Source organism: Littorina saxatilis, linkage group LG2 (genome assembly GCF_037325665.1).
Source record: "Littorina saxatilis isolate snail1 linkage group LG2, US_GU_Lsax_2.0, whole genome shotgun sequence".
Classification (NCBI taxonomy): domain Eukaryota; kingdom Metazoa; phylum Mollusca; class Gastropoda; order Littorinimorpha; family Littorinidae; genus Littorina; species Littorina saxatilis.
Genome location: NC_090246.1, coordinates 100,297,311 through 100,315,679, shown reverse-complemented (window position 1 = coordinate 100,315,679; position 18,369 = coordinate 100,297,311). Strand labels below are relative to the sequence as shown.

The 18,369-nt window shown below is 40.5% G+C and overlaps 2 protein-coding genes across 2 annotated transcripts; both read left to right on the top strand.

Moving 5' to 3' along the window:
- The first annotated feature begins 13,680 nt into the window (after positions 1 to 13,680).
- Positions 13,681 to 15,853, top strand: LOC138956952 (beta-1,3-galactosyltransferase 4-like). The gene is made up of 2 exons (XM_070328149.1): positions 13,681 to 14,254; positions 15,124 to 15,853. The coding sequence occupies exons 1-2, from the start codon at positions 13,760 to 13,762 to the stop codon at positions 15,385 to 15,387; spliced, it is 759 nt and encodes a 252-aa protein (XP_070184250.1). The 5' UTR covers positions 13,681 to 13,759; the 3' UTR covers positions 15,388 to 15,853.
- On the top strand, positions 15,779 to 16,750 carry LOC138955065 (uncharacterized). Its single transcript, XM_070326778.1, has 2 exons — positions 15,779 to 15,859; positions 16,403 to 16,750. The coding sequence occupies exons 1-2, from the start codon at positions 15,779 to 15,781 to the stop codon at positions 16,748 to 16,750; spliced, it is 429 nt and encodes a 142-aa protein (XP_070182879.1).
- The last annotated feature ends 1,619 nt before the right edge of the window (positions 16,751 to 18,369 follow it).

Below are 18,369 nucleotides of genomic sequence, written 5' to 3'. Positions count from 1 at the left end.
GATGAATCACTTGTGATGGACTGCGATATCCCCTCAGGTATGTTGCCTGGTCTTCCGTCTGGCAATATTCTGTCTGGTCAGAGTTGATCCCTATACTGCACTTAGTTATCCTACTGACGACACACTTTAGTCCCTTATTGGGCGCCAGAATTTCAATGTAACCAACTCGGGTGAGTTCATTGCTACATTGAAGGGTGGGATCATGTGTGCGCCTTTCATCCGCAAGTGGCAAACTACAAGTCTGTTGTTTCTTTTCTTTGTTTTATTTTCTCGATGTAAACAATAAAGTAGAACTCTAATTTCAATCCAAAAACTCTGATTCTATATTCCAACCCTAAAAAACTCTAAAAGAAAACTCTGACTACAACTCTAATTTCAATCCAAAAACTCTGATTCTATATTCCAACCCTAAAAAACTCTAAAAGAAAACTCTGACTACAACTCTGACCAGAACTGAATCCTGTAACACACAAATATCACAACACCATTATCTATGTGTTACCTCAATGTTTGCTGGTCTAAACAAACAAAACAATACACTTCTTGATGTTTCATGTATGTGGTTTGTGTATGCATGTGTGTTGATATGTGTGTGCGGGTGTGTACGGTTTCATGACAAAAAATATGTTTCCAACATCAAAACACACTGTGAATTACTTCTTCAAGTACTTATTCTACTTGCAAAACTTTATAAAACCTTAAATGTTATAACCTAAAATCCTAACTTCAACTTCAATTCCAACCAACAAAAGTTATTCTATCCTCAATACATGACCCTTTCAATCAATCATGTTTCCTGTTTCCTTATAAAGATTAAAATGTAAAACTAACGGCTTCTTCTCAAAATCATACTCTCATACTAAATACTAACGTACTTTTACGTCATTAACAGTACTGAATACAACTGAAGAGCAGTGGCTGGACAATCTCGTATCCATAGCAACGTACAATACTGTGAACAATGTTTTTGTGAGCAGGTTTCTTTCTAAAATCACAAGTCTCCCTGCCATAATGCAGCCTTGAGTATCTTGAATACTAGAAATACTACATGTGCATAATTACAGTCTAGTCCTTACGCGTGATTACCATTTTCTTCAAGAAAATGTGAGGTCTAGATTCACCATAATTCACAACAATGAGATCATTAAAACTCACTAAAAGAATTCTACCCTTTTTCAAGGAAAGATTATTTTCTCTTAAGACATCATCTCATGTCAAAAATGCAACAACTTCTGTTCTATCACTATCAGATCTAGTATAGAACCAGCAATGCTCTTCACTTGTCCACAGCATCAATCATATACTGAAAGCATTTAACAACTACAGCAACTTACTGCGACACGGACGACTACTTCCGGTAGTGACGTCATACACATGTTCAGTGCTAATTCGTTTTGAATTTAGATTTAAATCAAAATCCAATTTCTATGTTTTCCACAAATAACAGAATGTCCAACATACAAATTATGCTGACAATTCTAAGTATTCTACAAAATCATTCAAGTGCTTTGAAACATGTAGATCTATGCCTATTCAAAACTTAGCATACCGGTGCAAAAAATGGTTGCATGGCTGCACTCAAAAAATAATAAGTTTCTAGAATACTCTGTCATTTTCCACACCCAAACGATTATAAACACTTGAACTAATCATCAATAAAATGTTTTACATACCTGCTACAAGCAGGACTCCACAATCATTGATACAACAATGATGTTTCAGGGACACCAAAATTTCCCCTGCCTGTCACCTTTTCCCAGTTAAAAGTAGTGCAACCGTACCGGCAAGATGATTTTCACATATCAATACGCCGCACCAAAGTTCCAAATAATTCTGAGTGCTTCTGCAATAATTTTTGACTGAACAAAATATCCTTTTAGCTCAAATATAATTATCAACTCTTATCAAATTTAATGCAAACTTTTAACAAATACAAAAGGATGGGATTTCTGCAATCAATTTACAGCTTGGTGTACTTATCTTCAAAAAAAAGGAGGTAGTAAACTTTTCAAAGTGGATCCCCTCGAGCTCACCTGATATTCAAACATGGTTCAAGGGAAATAATTTACTGTAGCACAAAACACTATTAGTTCAAACAAGTACAGAATAAAACATCTGAACAGTGGAAGGGAGACAACAACTGTAGTGCTATTTCACACAGTACTACATATGGTTCTAATCAATGATTTGATTTTGACAATTTTCAGACAAATGAAATTGGTGCATAAAACGAAATTAATAAGGGTGAGATACATTGGGCTTTAAACATAGCCTACACATGCAAATAAGTGAGGCAAAATAAAGAAAGAGCCTGCCAAATGTTGAGACATAATCATGAAAACATAGCTTGGAAAGATGATATAACTTAAGCAAACATTGTCAAACGACACCAAGACACATACACAGATATACACGTACAGACACGGACACACACACATACACACACACCCACACACACACACAGACACACACACACACACACACACACACATACACACATGTGTGGGCACACACACAGCAAATTATATACACATATGAAGCAGTCATTAAATGCATACAACAAATGTATGAAACTATACAGCATACACACACATATACACACACGGGCGCGCGCACGCACGCACGCACGTATATACATCAACATACATACATACACGCACGCACGCACGCACACACACACACACACACGCGCGCGCACGCACACACACACATACACACACGCACGCACGCACGCACGCCAATTAACGCACATATTTTCCGAGATGAATTCCATATTAAGAAAGAGGTTGTAACATACCAGGGAGTTCACGTTTACGGCACTAGCTGTGACCTTCAAGTCAATCTCTTGTTACGAGGCCGAATGCCACAACGGGAGACAGAGAGAGAGAGAGAGAGAGAGAGAGAGAGAGAGAGAGAGAGAGAGAGAGAGAGAGAGAGAGAGAGAGAGAGAGAGAGAGAGAGAGAGAGAGAGTTTTGAAAGTTTGATGAAAAGAAACGCATTTAAATTACTAACTGACGACTGCATTGTGAAAAAGGGAAACTGGATCACACGGGTTCACGATGGCTCAGGGGTAAGATAAACCACGCAAAAATAAATTCTTTGAAAATTGTTCGCTCTTTACGGAGGGCACCTAGGATGTTCTCAAGCGGTGAGTGTTTAAATGAAAGGGTGTTTGTACTGTGTGTAAAAGCCTGACCGTATCTGTGATGGTTTACGGGAGGCTTACTGTGCCTTTAACCAACCACAGATCCACGCAAAAAACGCAAAATGAAATGTCGACAGTCCGAAATGCACGCGATGGTGCTCGCCCTGTTTTTGACAGCACGTTTCGCCCTGCAGTCCGGACTGACGATCTAACAGCGAACGACAAGAAGAAGAAGAAGATGACCAAAGTCATTAATTAATTTTTAAGCCACCATGCAAGCGTCCGGCCTTCGTCGAAGATTGCTTTACAAAAATTTACAAAAATTTCAATCAATTTGATTGAAAAATGAGGGCGTGACAGTGCCGCCTCAACTTTTACAAAAAGCCGGATATGACGTCATCAAAGACATTTATCGAAAAAATGAAAAAAACGTCTCGGGATATCATACCCAGGAATACCCAGGAACTCTCATATACAATTTCATAAAGATCGGTCCAGTAGTTTACTCTGAATCGCTCTACACACACACACACACACAAACACACACACACAAAATTCTGATTCTGATTCTGATTCACACACTCACACACAGACACACATACACCACGACCCTCGTCTCGATTCCCCCTCTATGTAAAAAGAATGAGAAAGAGACAGAGACAGAGAGACAGACACAGAGGAACTGAGAGAGAAAGACAGAGAAAGAGAGAAAGAGCACGCAAGACAGAGAGAGAGACTGCGATAGAGAGAAAGAGAGAGAGAGTGAAACAGCAAGCTCAGTACAGTGCAATGACTAATTTTTCGTTTTGGCGCTAGTAAGCCGTCATAAAACGTGTCAGTCAGCTGTCAACAGCCATTACGCAACCTCGCCTCGAGCAAAGCTGACCGACTTGAGAGCCGACTGAGGAAAGAACTGGAGACCAAACAACAGCCACAGGATTACCCTTTTCAGATGGAATTAGAGTTGCGTCATCTTAGAGAGCGAATAGTTGCCAAGTGCGAATTGGTGTTATTAGAACGGAAAGCAGCAGGACACATTCGCGAGGAGCTTGACATAAGAGCTGTTGCAACATCAGCTCACAGAGGAAGATTATCGGCATAATATTACGACACCCTCAGCCCCCGTGGAGCAACACAACGCTGAGCAGATGACGTTTTGGGATTCTGTGCTTGACTTGTCCTGCCCCTTTACCCCAAGTCCCCGCTAAACCACCCCCCCACCCCCCCTCGTAAACTCCTGGAAACTCTTATTTTTAAACATAAGTTTATTTTAACAAAGTTACAATCATGACATACATACAAAGTTCACAGAAACAGCAACAAGCTAGAAGCTTATAGTGGTGTTCCTGCATGACAGTACAACATAAGGCGGTAACCGCGGCTGAACAATTTGTCTAAATAAACCAAGTCAAAACTTGACTAAATGTAAAAAGATTATTCAGTCTGCTGTTATTGTTGTTATTCCATTGTTTTCCTTCCTTGGAAATGTTTCGGGGAGTGGACAGAAAAAGGATTCTAGAGTGGCTAGAGATTCGCAATACATTTTTGACTGGGAGGGAAAAGAAGAAACGAAGCTTCATCTTGGGCGGGAAGTGATGTCTGAAGAGGTTGATTTACTTGTTCTTTGATTTCTTGACTAAGAACGAGTAGAGGGCCGTGTCGTCAGGAACAAAGATCTTTTGAAGTTATAAACTTGTTAACAGACACTAAAGCAACAAGATTATCTTCGTGGTTTGCTTGCAGAATTCCTTGTGTGTGTGTGTGTGTGTGTGTGTGTGTGTGTGTTGTGTTGTGTTGTGTTGTGTTGTGTTGTGTTGTGTTGTGTTGTGTTGTGTGTGTGCGTGTGTGTGTGTGTGTGAGAGAGTGAGAGAGAGAAAAGTTTTGTGCAATAACGCATCCTTTGAACACTTCTATGCCAAATGACCAAAATATTCGAGAACGCAGGTGGTATGGAGCTGGAGGGGCTGTAGCCGGGTGGACATTTTACGGCTATTCTCTGTTTCAGTCCCTACCCCAATTGGCTAAGTCCCCTTGAAGCGATCATGCGCCCATCATGCATGTACGTCTTTGTGATATCGCCCTTGTATTTAGGAAGCTGCGTCGTCGTTGGTTGATTTTTACTAGCTAGGTCTGATTGGTTAAACTTTTTACGGTGCGTGCCCGTAGACAGACAGCAGGGAATTAGAACAGTCTGCCTTGTGACTTCGTGACGTGAAGAACACGTAGCGGTCCATGTGTTTGGGTAAGTGAAGTAGAACCGGTGTTCCGCGAGGAACAATCCTATTGTGTTGATGTGAATTCTGCAGCTTTTACCTTTCGAGGACTGATTTGCCTAACTTAATTAACTATGTTTTGAAATCTGATTTGTAAGTAAGACTAATTAAAATATGCTTTACAGGAGCGGAGCAGTTAAGCCAGAGGGGGGGGGGGGGGGGGGTACAACCTGGTGTTCAGGGGTACATACCTGTCAAGCTCTTGTGGACTATCACCATAAGATGTTGCTCACAAAACCATAAGTTTGCACCAAAAAGCATAAGACAACGTGCAAGACTGCAGAAGTCGTTAGATTAATCCCCACAAGAACTAAATACATGCACACATACACACACAAAAACAAGAAATCAGCCTTGTTTCACACATAATAACAAAAACCCACCTTTTCTCAACACTGAACTGCACTGTTTTATGTAATTTTGAAATGCAAAGCATGTTTAAATGTAAATTGTGCAGAGAATCACCTAAATTGTACAAAGACAGTACACTTCCAACCAGACACACATTTAGTGATTTACACCCCTCACAAAAATGTTACCAGAATGCACAAAAACACCGGCCCATTTCTCAAAGCCAAGATAATTTTACTATCGTATCATATTGCTAGCGGGCCATCCCATTTTGGTGCCATTCCGTTTCGCCGCCATTCCATTTCGCCCCCATCCCATTTTCGCGACATTTCACTAGCCAAGCGTCATTTTACTTCCGTGTCAGTGACGAGCTCCACATCCCATGTGGCGCAATCCCGTTTTGCCCCATCCCATTTTCGTGACATTTCACAAGCCAAGCCGCGTCATTTTACTACCATGTCATACCACTAGTGCCACATCCCGTTTTGGCGCCATGCCGTTTTGCCACCATCCCTATTTCGCGACATTTTCGATTGCGGCAAAATGGGATTTCGCGTAATTGGAATGTCTCTCCAGTTGAATGACGCAATATAGTAACGTGAGGCTTGGCAAGTTGAATGAAGCAAAATGGGATGGTGTCAAAATGGGATGTCGCGCTATTGTTATGAAACGGTGTTGAAATGACGCTTGGCTTGTGAAATGTCGCGAAAATGGGATGGGGTCAAAATGGGACGGCGGCAAAACCAGAGGCTTGGCAAGTTGAATGAAGCAAAATGGGATGGTGTCAAAATGGGATGTCGCGCTATTCTTATGAAACGGTGGTGAAATGACGCGTGACTTGTGAAATGTCGCGAAAATGGGATGGGGTCAAAATGGGACGGCGGCAAAACCAGATTGCACCAAAATGGGGTATCGCACTAGTAGTATGTCACATAGTAAAATGACGCTTGGCTTGTGATCCCATGTACGACTGTTCACCGCGAAATATAAACCAGGGAGAATACATTTTGTGGAGGGAGTAATTTTATTTCGTTCCTTGTGGAAGTTTTTTTTTTTTTTCGTACGAGATTTTTACTGGGAGTAATAATTTCGTTTTTACTCCGGAGTCAATTTTTCGTGGAGTACACCGGTGTAACACAAGAAAATTACTCCCACGAGATTTTTACTCCGGAGTAAACATTTCGTACGAAAAAGTTATTCCCTTTACGAAAAAAGCACTCCCCCATTGCACGAGAAAATTACTCCCCAAGACAGGTGAGTTCCGAGTAAAAATTTCGTACAAAAATGTTACTCCCCTGACGAATAATCAACGAATAAATTACTTCACCCCAACACGAACAATTTAACCCCATGCCAGGTGTACGAAATTTTTACTCCCTTGTCCCCTGTTAGTCTTGGTGGTGGAAGGGGTGGAAGGAGGGTAGCGCGAGATCACTTATTGGCATTATCCTTTCGCCCGCATCCCATTTTTGCGTACGAGATTTTTACTGGAAGTAAAAACAAGTCGCGTAAGGCGAAATTACTACATTTAGTCAAGCTGTGGAACTCACAGAATAAAACTGAACGTAGTCCGCCGCTAGTGCAAAAGGCAGTGAAAGTGACGAGCCTGTTTGGCGCGGTAGCGATTGCGCTGTGCTTCATAGCACGCTTTACTGTACCTCTCTTCGTTTTAACTTTCTGAGCGTGTTTTTAATCCAAACATATCATATCTATATGTTTTTGGAATCAGGAACCGACAAGAAATAAGATGAAATAGTTTTTAAAACGATTTCGGAAATTTAATTTTGATCATAATTTTTATATTTTTCATTTTCAGAGCTTGTTTTTAATCCAAATATAACATATGTATATGTTTTTGAAATCAGAAAATGACGAAGAATAAGATGAAATTGTTTTTGGATCGTTTAATAAAAAAATAATTTTAATTACAAGTTTCCGATTTTTAATGACCAAACTCACTCATTAGTTTTTAAGCCACCAAGCTTAAATGCAATACCAAACCCCGGGCTTCGTCGAAGATTGCTTTGCCAAAATTTCAATCAATTTGATTGAAAAATGAGGGTGTGACAGTGCCGCCTCAACTTTTACAAAAAGCCGGATATGACGTCATCAAAGGTATTTATCGAAAAAATGAAAAAAACGTCCGGGGATATCATACCCAGGAACTCTCATGTCACATTTCATAAAGATCGGCCCAGTAGTTTAGTCTGAATCGCTCTACACACACACACAGACAGACAGACACACACACACACACATACACCACGACCCTCGTCTCGATTCCCCCCTCTATGTTAAAACATTTAGTCAAAACTTGACTAAATGTAAAAATGGGGAGTAAAAATTTCGTGGAGGGAGTAATTTTTTCGTGCCTTGGGGAGTTCTTTTCTCGTACGAACAGTGTACCCGGAGTAAGAATTTCGTACGAAATATTTACTCCGGAGTAAATTTTTCGTGGAGTAAAAATTTCGTGTTACACCGGCACACACACGAGCGCGCGCACTAGTACTCAAGTTATGTACACATGTACGCAAACACCCCTTTTAAGCTACGCAGGCGAAAATACAACATTTAGTCAAGTAGCTGTCGAACTCACAGAATGAAACTGAACGCAATGCAACGCAGCAAGACCGTATACTCGTAGCATCGTCAGTTCAACTGGCAAAGGCAGTGAAATTGACAAGAAGAGCGGGGTAGTAGTTGCGCTGAGAAGGATAGCACGCTTTTCTGTACCTCTCTTCGTTTTAACTTTCTGAGCGTGTTGTCAATCCAAACATATCATATCTATATGTTTTTGGAATCAGGAACCGACAAGGAATAAGATGAAAGTGTTTTTAAATTGATTGAGAAAATTTAATTTTGATCATGTTTATATTTTTAATTTTCAGAGCTTGTTTTTAATCCAAATATAACATATTTATATGTTTTTGGAATCAGAAAATGATGGAGAATAAGATGAACGCAAATTTGGATCGTTTTATAAAAAAATTTTTTTTTTACAATTTTTAGATTTTTAATGACCAAAGTCATGAATTAATTTTTTTAAGCCACCAAGCTGAAATGCAATACCGAAGTCCAGGCTTCGTCGGAGATTACTTGACCAAAATTTCAACCAATTTGGTTGAAAAATGAGAGCGTGACAGTGCCGCCTCAACTTTCACGAAAAGCCGGATATGACGTCATCAAAGACATTTATCAAAAAAATTAAAAAAACGTCTGAGGATATCATACCCAGGAACTCTCATGTCAAATTTCATAAAGATCGGTCCAGTAGTTTAGTCTGAATCGCTCTACACACACACACACACAGACAGACACACACACATACACCACGACCCTCGTCTCGATTCCCCCCTCTATGTTAAAACATTTAGTCAAAACTTGACTAAATGTAACAAGTCGCGTAAGGCGAAAATACAATATTTAGTCAAGTAGCTGTCGAACTCACAGAATGAAACTGAACGCAATGCCATTTTTCAGCAAGACCGTATACTCGTAGCATCGTCAGTCCACCGCTCATGGCAAAGGCAGTGAAATTGACAAGAAGAGCGGGGTAGTAGTTGCGCTAAGAAGGATAGCACGCTTTTCTGTACCTCTCTTTGTTTTAACTTTCTGAGCGTGTTTTTAATCCAAACATATCATATCTATATGTTTTTGGAATGAGGAACCGACAAGGAATAAGATGAAAGTGTTTTTAAATTGATTTGGACAATTTAATTTTGATAATAATTTGTATATATTTAATTTTCAGAGCTTGTTTTTAATCCAAATATAACATATTTATATGTTTTTGGAATCAGCAAATGATGGCGAATAAGATAAACGTAAATTTGGATCGTTGTATAAATTTTTTTTTTTTTTTTACAATTTTCAGATTTTTAATGACCAAAGTCATTAATTAATTTTTAAGCCACCAAGCTGAAATGCAATACCGAAGTCCGGGCTTCGTCGAAGATTACTTGACCAAAATTTCAACCAATTTGGTTGAAAAATGAGGGCGTGACAGTGCCGCCTTAACTTTCACGAAAAGCCGGATATGACGTCATCAAAGACATTTATCAAAAACATGAAAAAAACATTCGGGGATTTCATACCCAGGAACTCTCATGTCAAATTTCATAAAGATCGGTCCAGTAGTTTAGTCTGAATCGCTCTACACACACACACACAGACACACACACACACACACGCACGCACATACACCACGACCATCGTTTCGATTCCCCCTCGATGTTAAAATATTTAGTCAAAACTTGACTACATATAACAAGTCGCGTAAGGCGAAAATACAACATTTAGTCAAGTAGCTGTCGAACTCACAGAATGAAACTGAACGCAATGCCATTTTTCAGCAAGACCGTATACTCGTAGCATCGTCAGTCCACCGCTAATGGCAAAGGCAGTGAAATTGACAAGAAGAGCGGGGTAGTAGTTGCGCTAAGAAGGATAGCACGCTTTTCTGTACCTCTCTTTGTTTTAACTTTCTGAGCGTGTTTTTTATTCAAACATATCATATCTATATGTTTTTGGAATCAGGAACCGACAAGGAATAAGATGAAAATGTTTTTAAATTGATTTCGACAATTTAATTTTGATAATAATTTTTATATATTTAATTTTCAGAGCTTGTTTTTAATTCAAATATAACATATTTATATGTTTTTGGAATCAGAAAATGATGGAGAATAAGATGAACGTAAATTTGGATCGTTTTATAAATTTGGTTGTTTTTTTTACAATTTTCAGATTTTTAATGACCAAAGTCATTAATTAATTTTTAAGCCACCAAGCTGAAATGCAATACCGAAGTCCGGGCTTCGTCGAAGATTACTTGACCAAAATTTCAATCAATTTGGTTGAAAAATGAGGGCGTGACAGTGCCGCCTTAACTTTCACGAAAAGCCGGATATGACGTCATCAAAGACATTTATCAAAAAAATTAAAAAAACGTTCGGGGATTTCATACCCAGGAACTCTAATGTCAAATTTCATAAAGATCGGTCCAGTAGTTTAGTCTGAATCGCTCTACACACACACACACACGCACAGACACACACACATACACCACGACCCTCGTCTCGATTCCCCCCTCGATGTTAAAACATTTAGTCATAACTTGACTAAATGTAACAAGTCGCGTAAGGCGAAAATACAATATTTAGTCAAGTAGCTGCCATTTTTCAGCAAGACCGTATACTCGTAGCATCGTCAGTCCACCGCTCATGGCAAATGCAGTGAAATTGACAAGAAGAGCGGGGTAGTAGTTGCGCTAAGAAGGATAGCACGCTTTTCTGTACCTCTCTTTGTTTTAACTTTCTGAGCGTGTTTTTAATCCAAACATATCATATCTATATGTTTTTGGAATCAGGAACCGACAAGGAATAAGATGAAAGTGTTTTTAAATTGATTTGGAACATTTAATTTTGATAATAATTTTTATATATTTAATTTTCAGAGCTTGTTTTTAATCCAAACATAACATATTTATATGTTTTTGGAATCAGCAAATGATGGAGAATAAGATAAGCGTAAATTTGGATCGTTTTATAAATTTTTATTTTTTTTACAATTTTCCGATTTTTAATGACCAAAGTCATTAATTAATTTTTAAGCCACCAAGCTGAAATGCAATACCGAACCCCGGGCTTCGTCGAAGAATACTTGACCAAAATTTGAACCAATTTGGTTGAAAAATGAGGGCGTGACAGTGCCGCCTCAACTTTCACGAAAAGCCGGATATGACGTCATCAAAGACATTTATCAAAAAAATGAAAAAAACGTTCAGGGATTTCATACCCAGGAACTCTCATGTCAAATTTCATAAAGATCGGTCCAGTAGTTTAGTCTGAATCGCTCTACACACACACACACACACACACACACACGCACGCACGCACGCACATACACCACGACCCTCGTTTCGATTCCCCCTCGATGTTAAAATATTTAGTCAAAACTTGACTAAATATAAAAATGGGGAGTACAAATTTCGTGGAGGGAGTAATTTTTTCGTGCCTTGGGGAGTTCTTTTCTCGTACGAAAAGTGTACCCGGAGTAAGAATTTTGTACGAAATATTTACTCCGGAGTAAATTTTTCGTGGAGTAAAAATGTCGTGTTACACCGGCACACACACGAGCGCGCGCACTAGTACTCAAGTTATGTACACATGTACGCAAACACCCTTTTTAAGCTACGCAGGCCTGAAAGTCCACAAAATGGGGCACTCGCCTTTGGCTAGTACTTCTCATAATTTACTCGCCAGAGAGCAATTTTTACTCGCCAAACCAACCATTTGTTTCAGAAACTTTACTCGCAGATTAACATTTCTACTCGCCATTTATTTTCTCGCCATGGCGAGTAAAACACTCGCCACTTTCAGACCTGCAGTCGCATTGTAACGAATATTAGAAAAGCGCAAAAGTAACCGTGGCGCCCAGAAATCCGTGATGTCCTCGCAAAACAGGTATAAAATGTTGAAAGAGGAACGAAATTCACGTGCTAGTCTTCAAAATGTGTCAACTGCGCGTCACCGGCGAGAGCACATGTTTGTTTACACATTGGTGCGTTGTTTAGTACTGTTCACAAACGATGGGCTCCACAAAACAGTCTCACATCGAGTAGATCTTCAGTTATTGGTTCATTCAACTGGTCAGTGATCCTTTTTGTCTTTTTGCCCTTTGTGTACAGGACAATTTGAGGAGAAGAGAGGATACTCTTTCGTAGGCCCGGATTCAGCGAGGCTTGATCATGTGCAAGTATGTAGTTACACGATCGTATAGCTTGTCGTGCAAGTATGTAGTTACAAGTATTAGCATCGTTGTAATATCTGCTAGGAACATTCTTTAACAAGGTAGAAGAACCTATGATTTTCGTCGTGACGTTGAAACGTGGATTTCTGATCGCGTTGCAAGGGGAGAAATCTAAACAATGCGCAGTGGATTTTCGTGTTGAAGTTACGCCCCTTGCACTGTAGACCAGTATTACGTTGTATTACGTTATCATTAAGATTCATGCTTTGTTAGCACTAAGCAGTTGTTTTAATCAGTCTGGTTTTCTCTTGTTTTCATCTTATGAACATTCTAAATGTTAGACTAACTTATTGTCTTGTACAGAATAACAACTGTGTGAATGGTGCTATACTGAATGAAAGAGTGTGACATGAAGTTCTTGTACATCATTGTAAAGAGTGTGAATGACGTTTTAGTTTAGATGTCAAGCGCTTAGAGCAAGCCTTTTTTTTGATTTAGCGCTATATAAATGTTCTTATTATTATTATTATTATTATTAGACCACCCGTTTTGTATTACCAGTTTCTCATTAGCTTGAAATTCAAAAATCAAAATGGAAAAACAAACAACATCAAACTTACGTAAATAAACAACTGAACTTTAAAAAAAAATCTTCTCTCTCTGCCATGTTCTATTTACCTATAGAACATTCTTTCGACGCTGACGTCATTCACTTTCTACGTCAATCATTCATTCGCTTGGCTTCCTGTATGGATGATCACAGTTTTGGAACCTCATAAAACCACTGTTGTCACATTTCAAGACTAAAACATTGTTCACTGTACCGTATCAAAAATGAGACATGCAAGCCCGGTTCCACTCGATTGTGCTTCACAGGCACGGTTAGAAAACGAATAATGTTAGCAGATTATCTGGACACAGTTCTCTATTATCCATAGTCTTGATTTGTACTGTCATGCTTTTACTGCAGGAAGTCGATTTCAAGTCTCCGAAGTTATTAATATAATTTTTTTCCAAATCAGCCTCGTGGAAGTAATGTAACATTATGCTTACTAAAACCAGAGTAAACATGTTGAGATCGGGTTAAATCGGGAGTGGGGGGATTTAAAACAGTCGGCTTGACACCGTTCAACAGTAATCTCTTCACGTTTCAGGTATCGCATCATTCAAAGTAAACTGAGATGCCGACGACTGGGGATTCTTACGGTGATCATCACCATCGTCGTCGTGGGAAGGTACATGCCACCCAGCTTCAGTGGCGAGACCTCGCAGTGTGACTGCGCCTTGGAATCTCGAACCATCAGCGAGGAGCTCGCTCCTCAGCAGCAGTCCGGTTTGGGTTCACCTCAGTCGCTGCCACACAAGAACTCTCCCCAGTTATGGACGTCGCTATCCACGAATATTTTATTGGACGCTGTGCTGGAGAAGAAAATCTCCCGCTCCACGCGAACAGCTATGAGCATCCTTCTCGGCATGGAATGGTTGGATGAGGCTGAATTCTTCAAAAACCACAGTGTATACTTCTCGAGCAATCAAATCGGATCTGACTTTGTGATGCCCCGCCTACTAATGGGAGACACCAATCGCTGCGGTTCTGATGAACCGTTTCTATTGATGCTTGTGCCTTCTGTAGGCAATGACAGCGTGGTACGTGAGGCGATACGTCGCACATGGGCCAGTCCTGCCTACCCGCATTTCCTGAAGTGGCCAATGGGCGTCAACTTCACAGAGAAGGTATGATGTGTGTATTGTATGTGCGCGTATGTGTGTGTGTGTGAGAGAGAGAGAGGGGGAGAGGGAGAGTGAGAGGGGGAGGGAGGGGGAGAGAGAGAGAGAGAGAGAGAGAGAGAGAGAGAACTCAGAACTCAGAACTTTATTAGGCCTAAAAAAAAAATAGGTGTGGTTACGGTAACCCGACCTACCCTATTTTTAGGGGCCGATCCTATAACTTTTTATTACATTTGTCAAAAAAACAAAAAAACAAAAAAAAACGAGTGCAAAAAACGCAATGAAAGCGAAAGCGCCCGTGTCGCACACTTATTTCCCTGTCAAGTAGGTTTAATTTGTACACATTAGAAAAAAAAGTTAAAACAAAAAAAAAAGTGATTGCCTACCTACCTACCCTATTTTTTTTGGCCATGTTACCGTAACCACACCTATTTTTTTTTGGCCTTACATAAGGATAAAGGTGTTAGGCTTAGCCTAATCTTCCGACCTGTCCTTGGAACATATACAGAGAATAATTGAGAGAGACAGACAGAGAGACAGAGAGAGAGGGGCAGGCAGCCCGGTAGGGAGGCAGGCAGACAGACAAACGGACAGTCAAATACAGATAGACAGAGACAAAGAGAGAGATGCTTTTCATGACATTTTAGATCACTATTAATACCCTCACTTAATAGCTGACCACCACCCAGCTCTCTCCTTTTCCCCAATCATCTCAGTCTACATGTACCGACGTTCGCTTGGTTGATTTGGAGGTTTGTTTGAGTGTTGTGTTTTTATCTTTTTTTCGGCTAAACTGCCTCATGCTTTTAGCGTCGGGAACTAAAAGTAAAGTCTTTATGCTTTACATGAGCAATTTACAAATCCTCTGTTTGCAGGTGAAGCTAGTGTTTGTATTTGGACGAAATGAAAGCCTCCACAACAGCAAGGACACAACTCTCTACACCACCACCACCACCAACAACAACAACACACTCCTAATGGCAGAGCAGCAAAAGTACGGAGACATCGTGCAATACGACTTCATGGATACCTACAGGAACTTGACCCTCAAGATGATGACTGCCTTCCACTGGATGGTCAATTACTGTTCGAAGGCCACCTTTGTCCTCAAGGCAGACATGGTGAGTACGTTTTCATAGTTATCTTGTTATCACTTTTGAAAGGTAGAGCTACATTTCTGATCAAATTGATAACATTTACTCTACGGTAATTAAAGTGCCATCTTGCATTTATCCTCGATACTCGTTCGGCCACATTAAAACACGCTAAACAAGAATACGTTGACACTGAAATACTGAAGAATACTCCAGAATAAGCCCCCATGAAAGAGAATCTGACATAATATTATTAATAGTAAAAAAAAAAAAAAAAAGAAAAAAGAGCAGCTGCTTTGAGGCTCTCTCTCTTGGCTTTGGTGGAACTAGTTGTTGGAATTGCCATCATCACTTACACTGGAGTAATGTCAACTCGACCTGTTCCTTGATTCAGGACACATTCGTCAACGTACCATTGCTGAGCAGACTACTCCGCATGGTTTCCCGCCTGTCACCGCGCTTTGTGATGGGCAGCTCTATCTGCAACTCTACCGTCCTCAGGAGTGGAAAGTGGTTGGTACGTACTTGTACTTTTTCTGTTTCTTTGTCTGTAACTCTGTCTTTTGGTCGGTTGGTCTGTCGGTCTGTCCGTCGGTCTGTCCTTACGTGTCACAAAGCGAATATGAACACCTGACAATTCTCAGTATTCTTTGCTAAAGAAATGAATTAATACAGTAAACCGAGTGAGGAATCAGGTATAGTCCAAGCGATATTGGGGGCGGAGAAGCCAAAGTAGAAGTTGATTAGACGGGAATGAAGCATATACCGACTCAGCGTACCTCGAACCTAGTTTTTGAATGATCTGATCATGAGCTTTCAGTGTTCGCGTTAGTGGTTGGAATCGCTGAAGAGAAAAATCGTCAACCGGTCAAGCGTACCAGTTTTGGTTGCATTTTAACAGTTTTAGGTATGTCAAAGAAAAGTTTATTGCTTTGTTCGTGGCCGTGACCGGGCCACCGGTTTTTGTCAGGACTATAGTATCCTCGATAGTTAGAATCATACCTGTGTACACAATGTCTAGCACAATCACTGACTTTTCCCCATCTTGCGTCATCAACAGGTGAACAAGAAGGACTATCCGCTGTACAAATACCCGGACTATATGGTGGGACACTCTTACGTCATCACTGGTAACGTCATCCCGGAGATGTTGGACTTGGCCAGCCAACTGCCTCAGATGCCCATCGAAGACGCCTTCTTCACGGGCGTCGTGGCAGGAATGCTGCACGTGCCCAAGTTGGGTGTTGACGTCATGGCCGCCACGCAGCACTCGTATAACTACTGTGACATGATGAAGGGCAAGTTCGCGTCGCAAACACACTTCAAGAACAAGACCCTGTGGAATGCTTGGGATCTGGCCCATACCGGGCAGTGTGGATCTTACATCCTCGCTGACGATGTACTGTGAATCTGAAATGAGATAGTTTGATATCTTAGCTGTTCTTCAGTGAAGGATTCAGTCTTTGTTAATGTCGGCTTGAATCGCATGATAGCTATTCTCGAAGGACTTTAGGGTTGCAGAATGTGGGATTCTGGGGCCAGACCTAAAGTTGGCGGTGTGGATCGTTTGTCCTCGCCGAAGGTGTACTGTGTGAGAGAGAGAGAGAGAGAGAGAGAGAGAGAGAGAGAGAGAGAGAGAGAGAGAGAGAGAGAGAGAGAGAGAGAGAGAGAGAGAGAGAGAGAGAGAGAGAGAGAGAGAGAGAACACTTTACGCGAGATGTTTTAGGTGCATGCCTGTGAAGTTTCTTGTAACATTGTCTGCCATTTTTTTTATGTCATAATTATATATAACAAAAACAAACAAAAAAATAAGAAAAAAGAGAAAGAGGGCGGGGGAGGGGGTAGGCTGGGTGCAAATCAGGCCGAGTATTGAACCTTTCTTACGTAACTGTTCGTGTATTACACCAACTAGTTTGATATCATATTGTTAATTTGGTCTTGTTAGTTAATCCTGCTGTTTGGCTCAACTCTCAATCAACCCTCCGATGCTCATCACCAAAATTAGTCCAGAGTTCATTTTAGTATGTCGTGAGATGACTCAGAGGCAGCACCCAGCCCCCCTCTTGGAAGTTTCACAGGAAGACTGAGAGACTGAGACAAAGCCAGTGTTGGGTTGTGTAATACAAATTAACGTCCACAGGCAAATTACGACCCAAAACGGACATGCTTTGTGTAATACAAGTCTTGCCTTTCACTGTGTGTTACTGTTACCCGTTTGCAGGAGAAGAGAAATGTGCTACTATAGTTTCGATTTGTGTCTGAACGATCATGTAAAGCATCACAGATCTGTCCAGGAGTTTCAGCATGGGATAAAAGCAACCTTCCACCTTTACATATATACTGTAACCCAACAGCCATTTATTTGGCGTGGTAACCCTTTTTGACTCACATGCGAAGCAAAAGTGAGTCTATGTACTCACCCGAGTCGTCCGTCCGTCCGTCCGTCCCCCCCGTCCGTCCGGACGTCCGTCCGGAAAACTTTAACGTTGGATATTTCTTGGACACTATTCAGTCTATCAGTACCAAATTTGGCAAGATGGTGTATGATGACAAGGCCCCCAAAAACATACATAGCATCTTGACCTTGCTTCAATGTATGTTTGCACATTTTGTTTGTTTCTCATTTGTTTTGGTTTGGAAAGTACTTGTCGAAGTCTCGTCGCAAGTTATTGTAATCCATATGTTTAATTCTCCCGTTAGGGTCACCACCATAAGCTTGAGCTTGTTGATGATCCGTAACATGTATCATGTTCAAATACATATGAAGTGTTGAATAAACACTGTTTAAACCAAGGTCGCAGGGGCCATAAATGTTGTCTAAAAAACATTATTTTTCCCATTTTCCCATTTTCTCTGAAGTTTTTGAGATTGAATTCCTCACCTATATATGATATATAGGGCAAAGTAAGCCCCATCTTTTGATACCAGTTTGGTTTACCTTGCTTCAAGGTCAAGGTCACAGGAGCTCTTCAAAGTTGGATTGTATACATATTTTGAAGTGACCTTGACCCTGAACTATGGAAGATA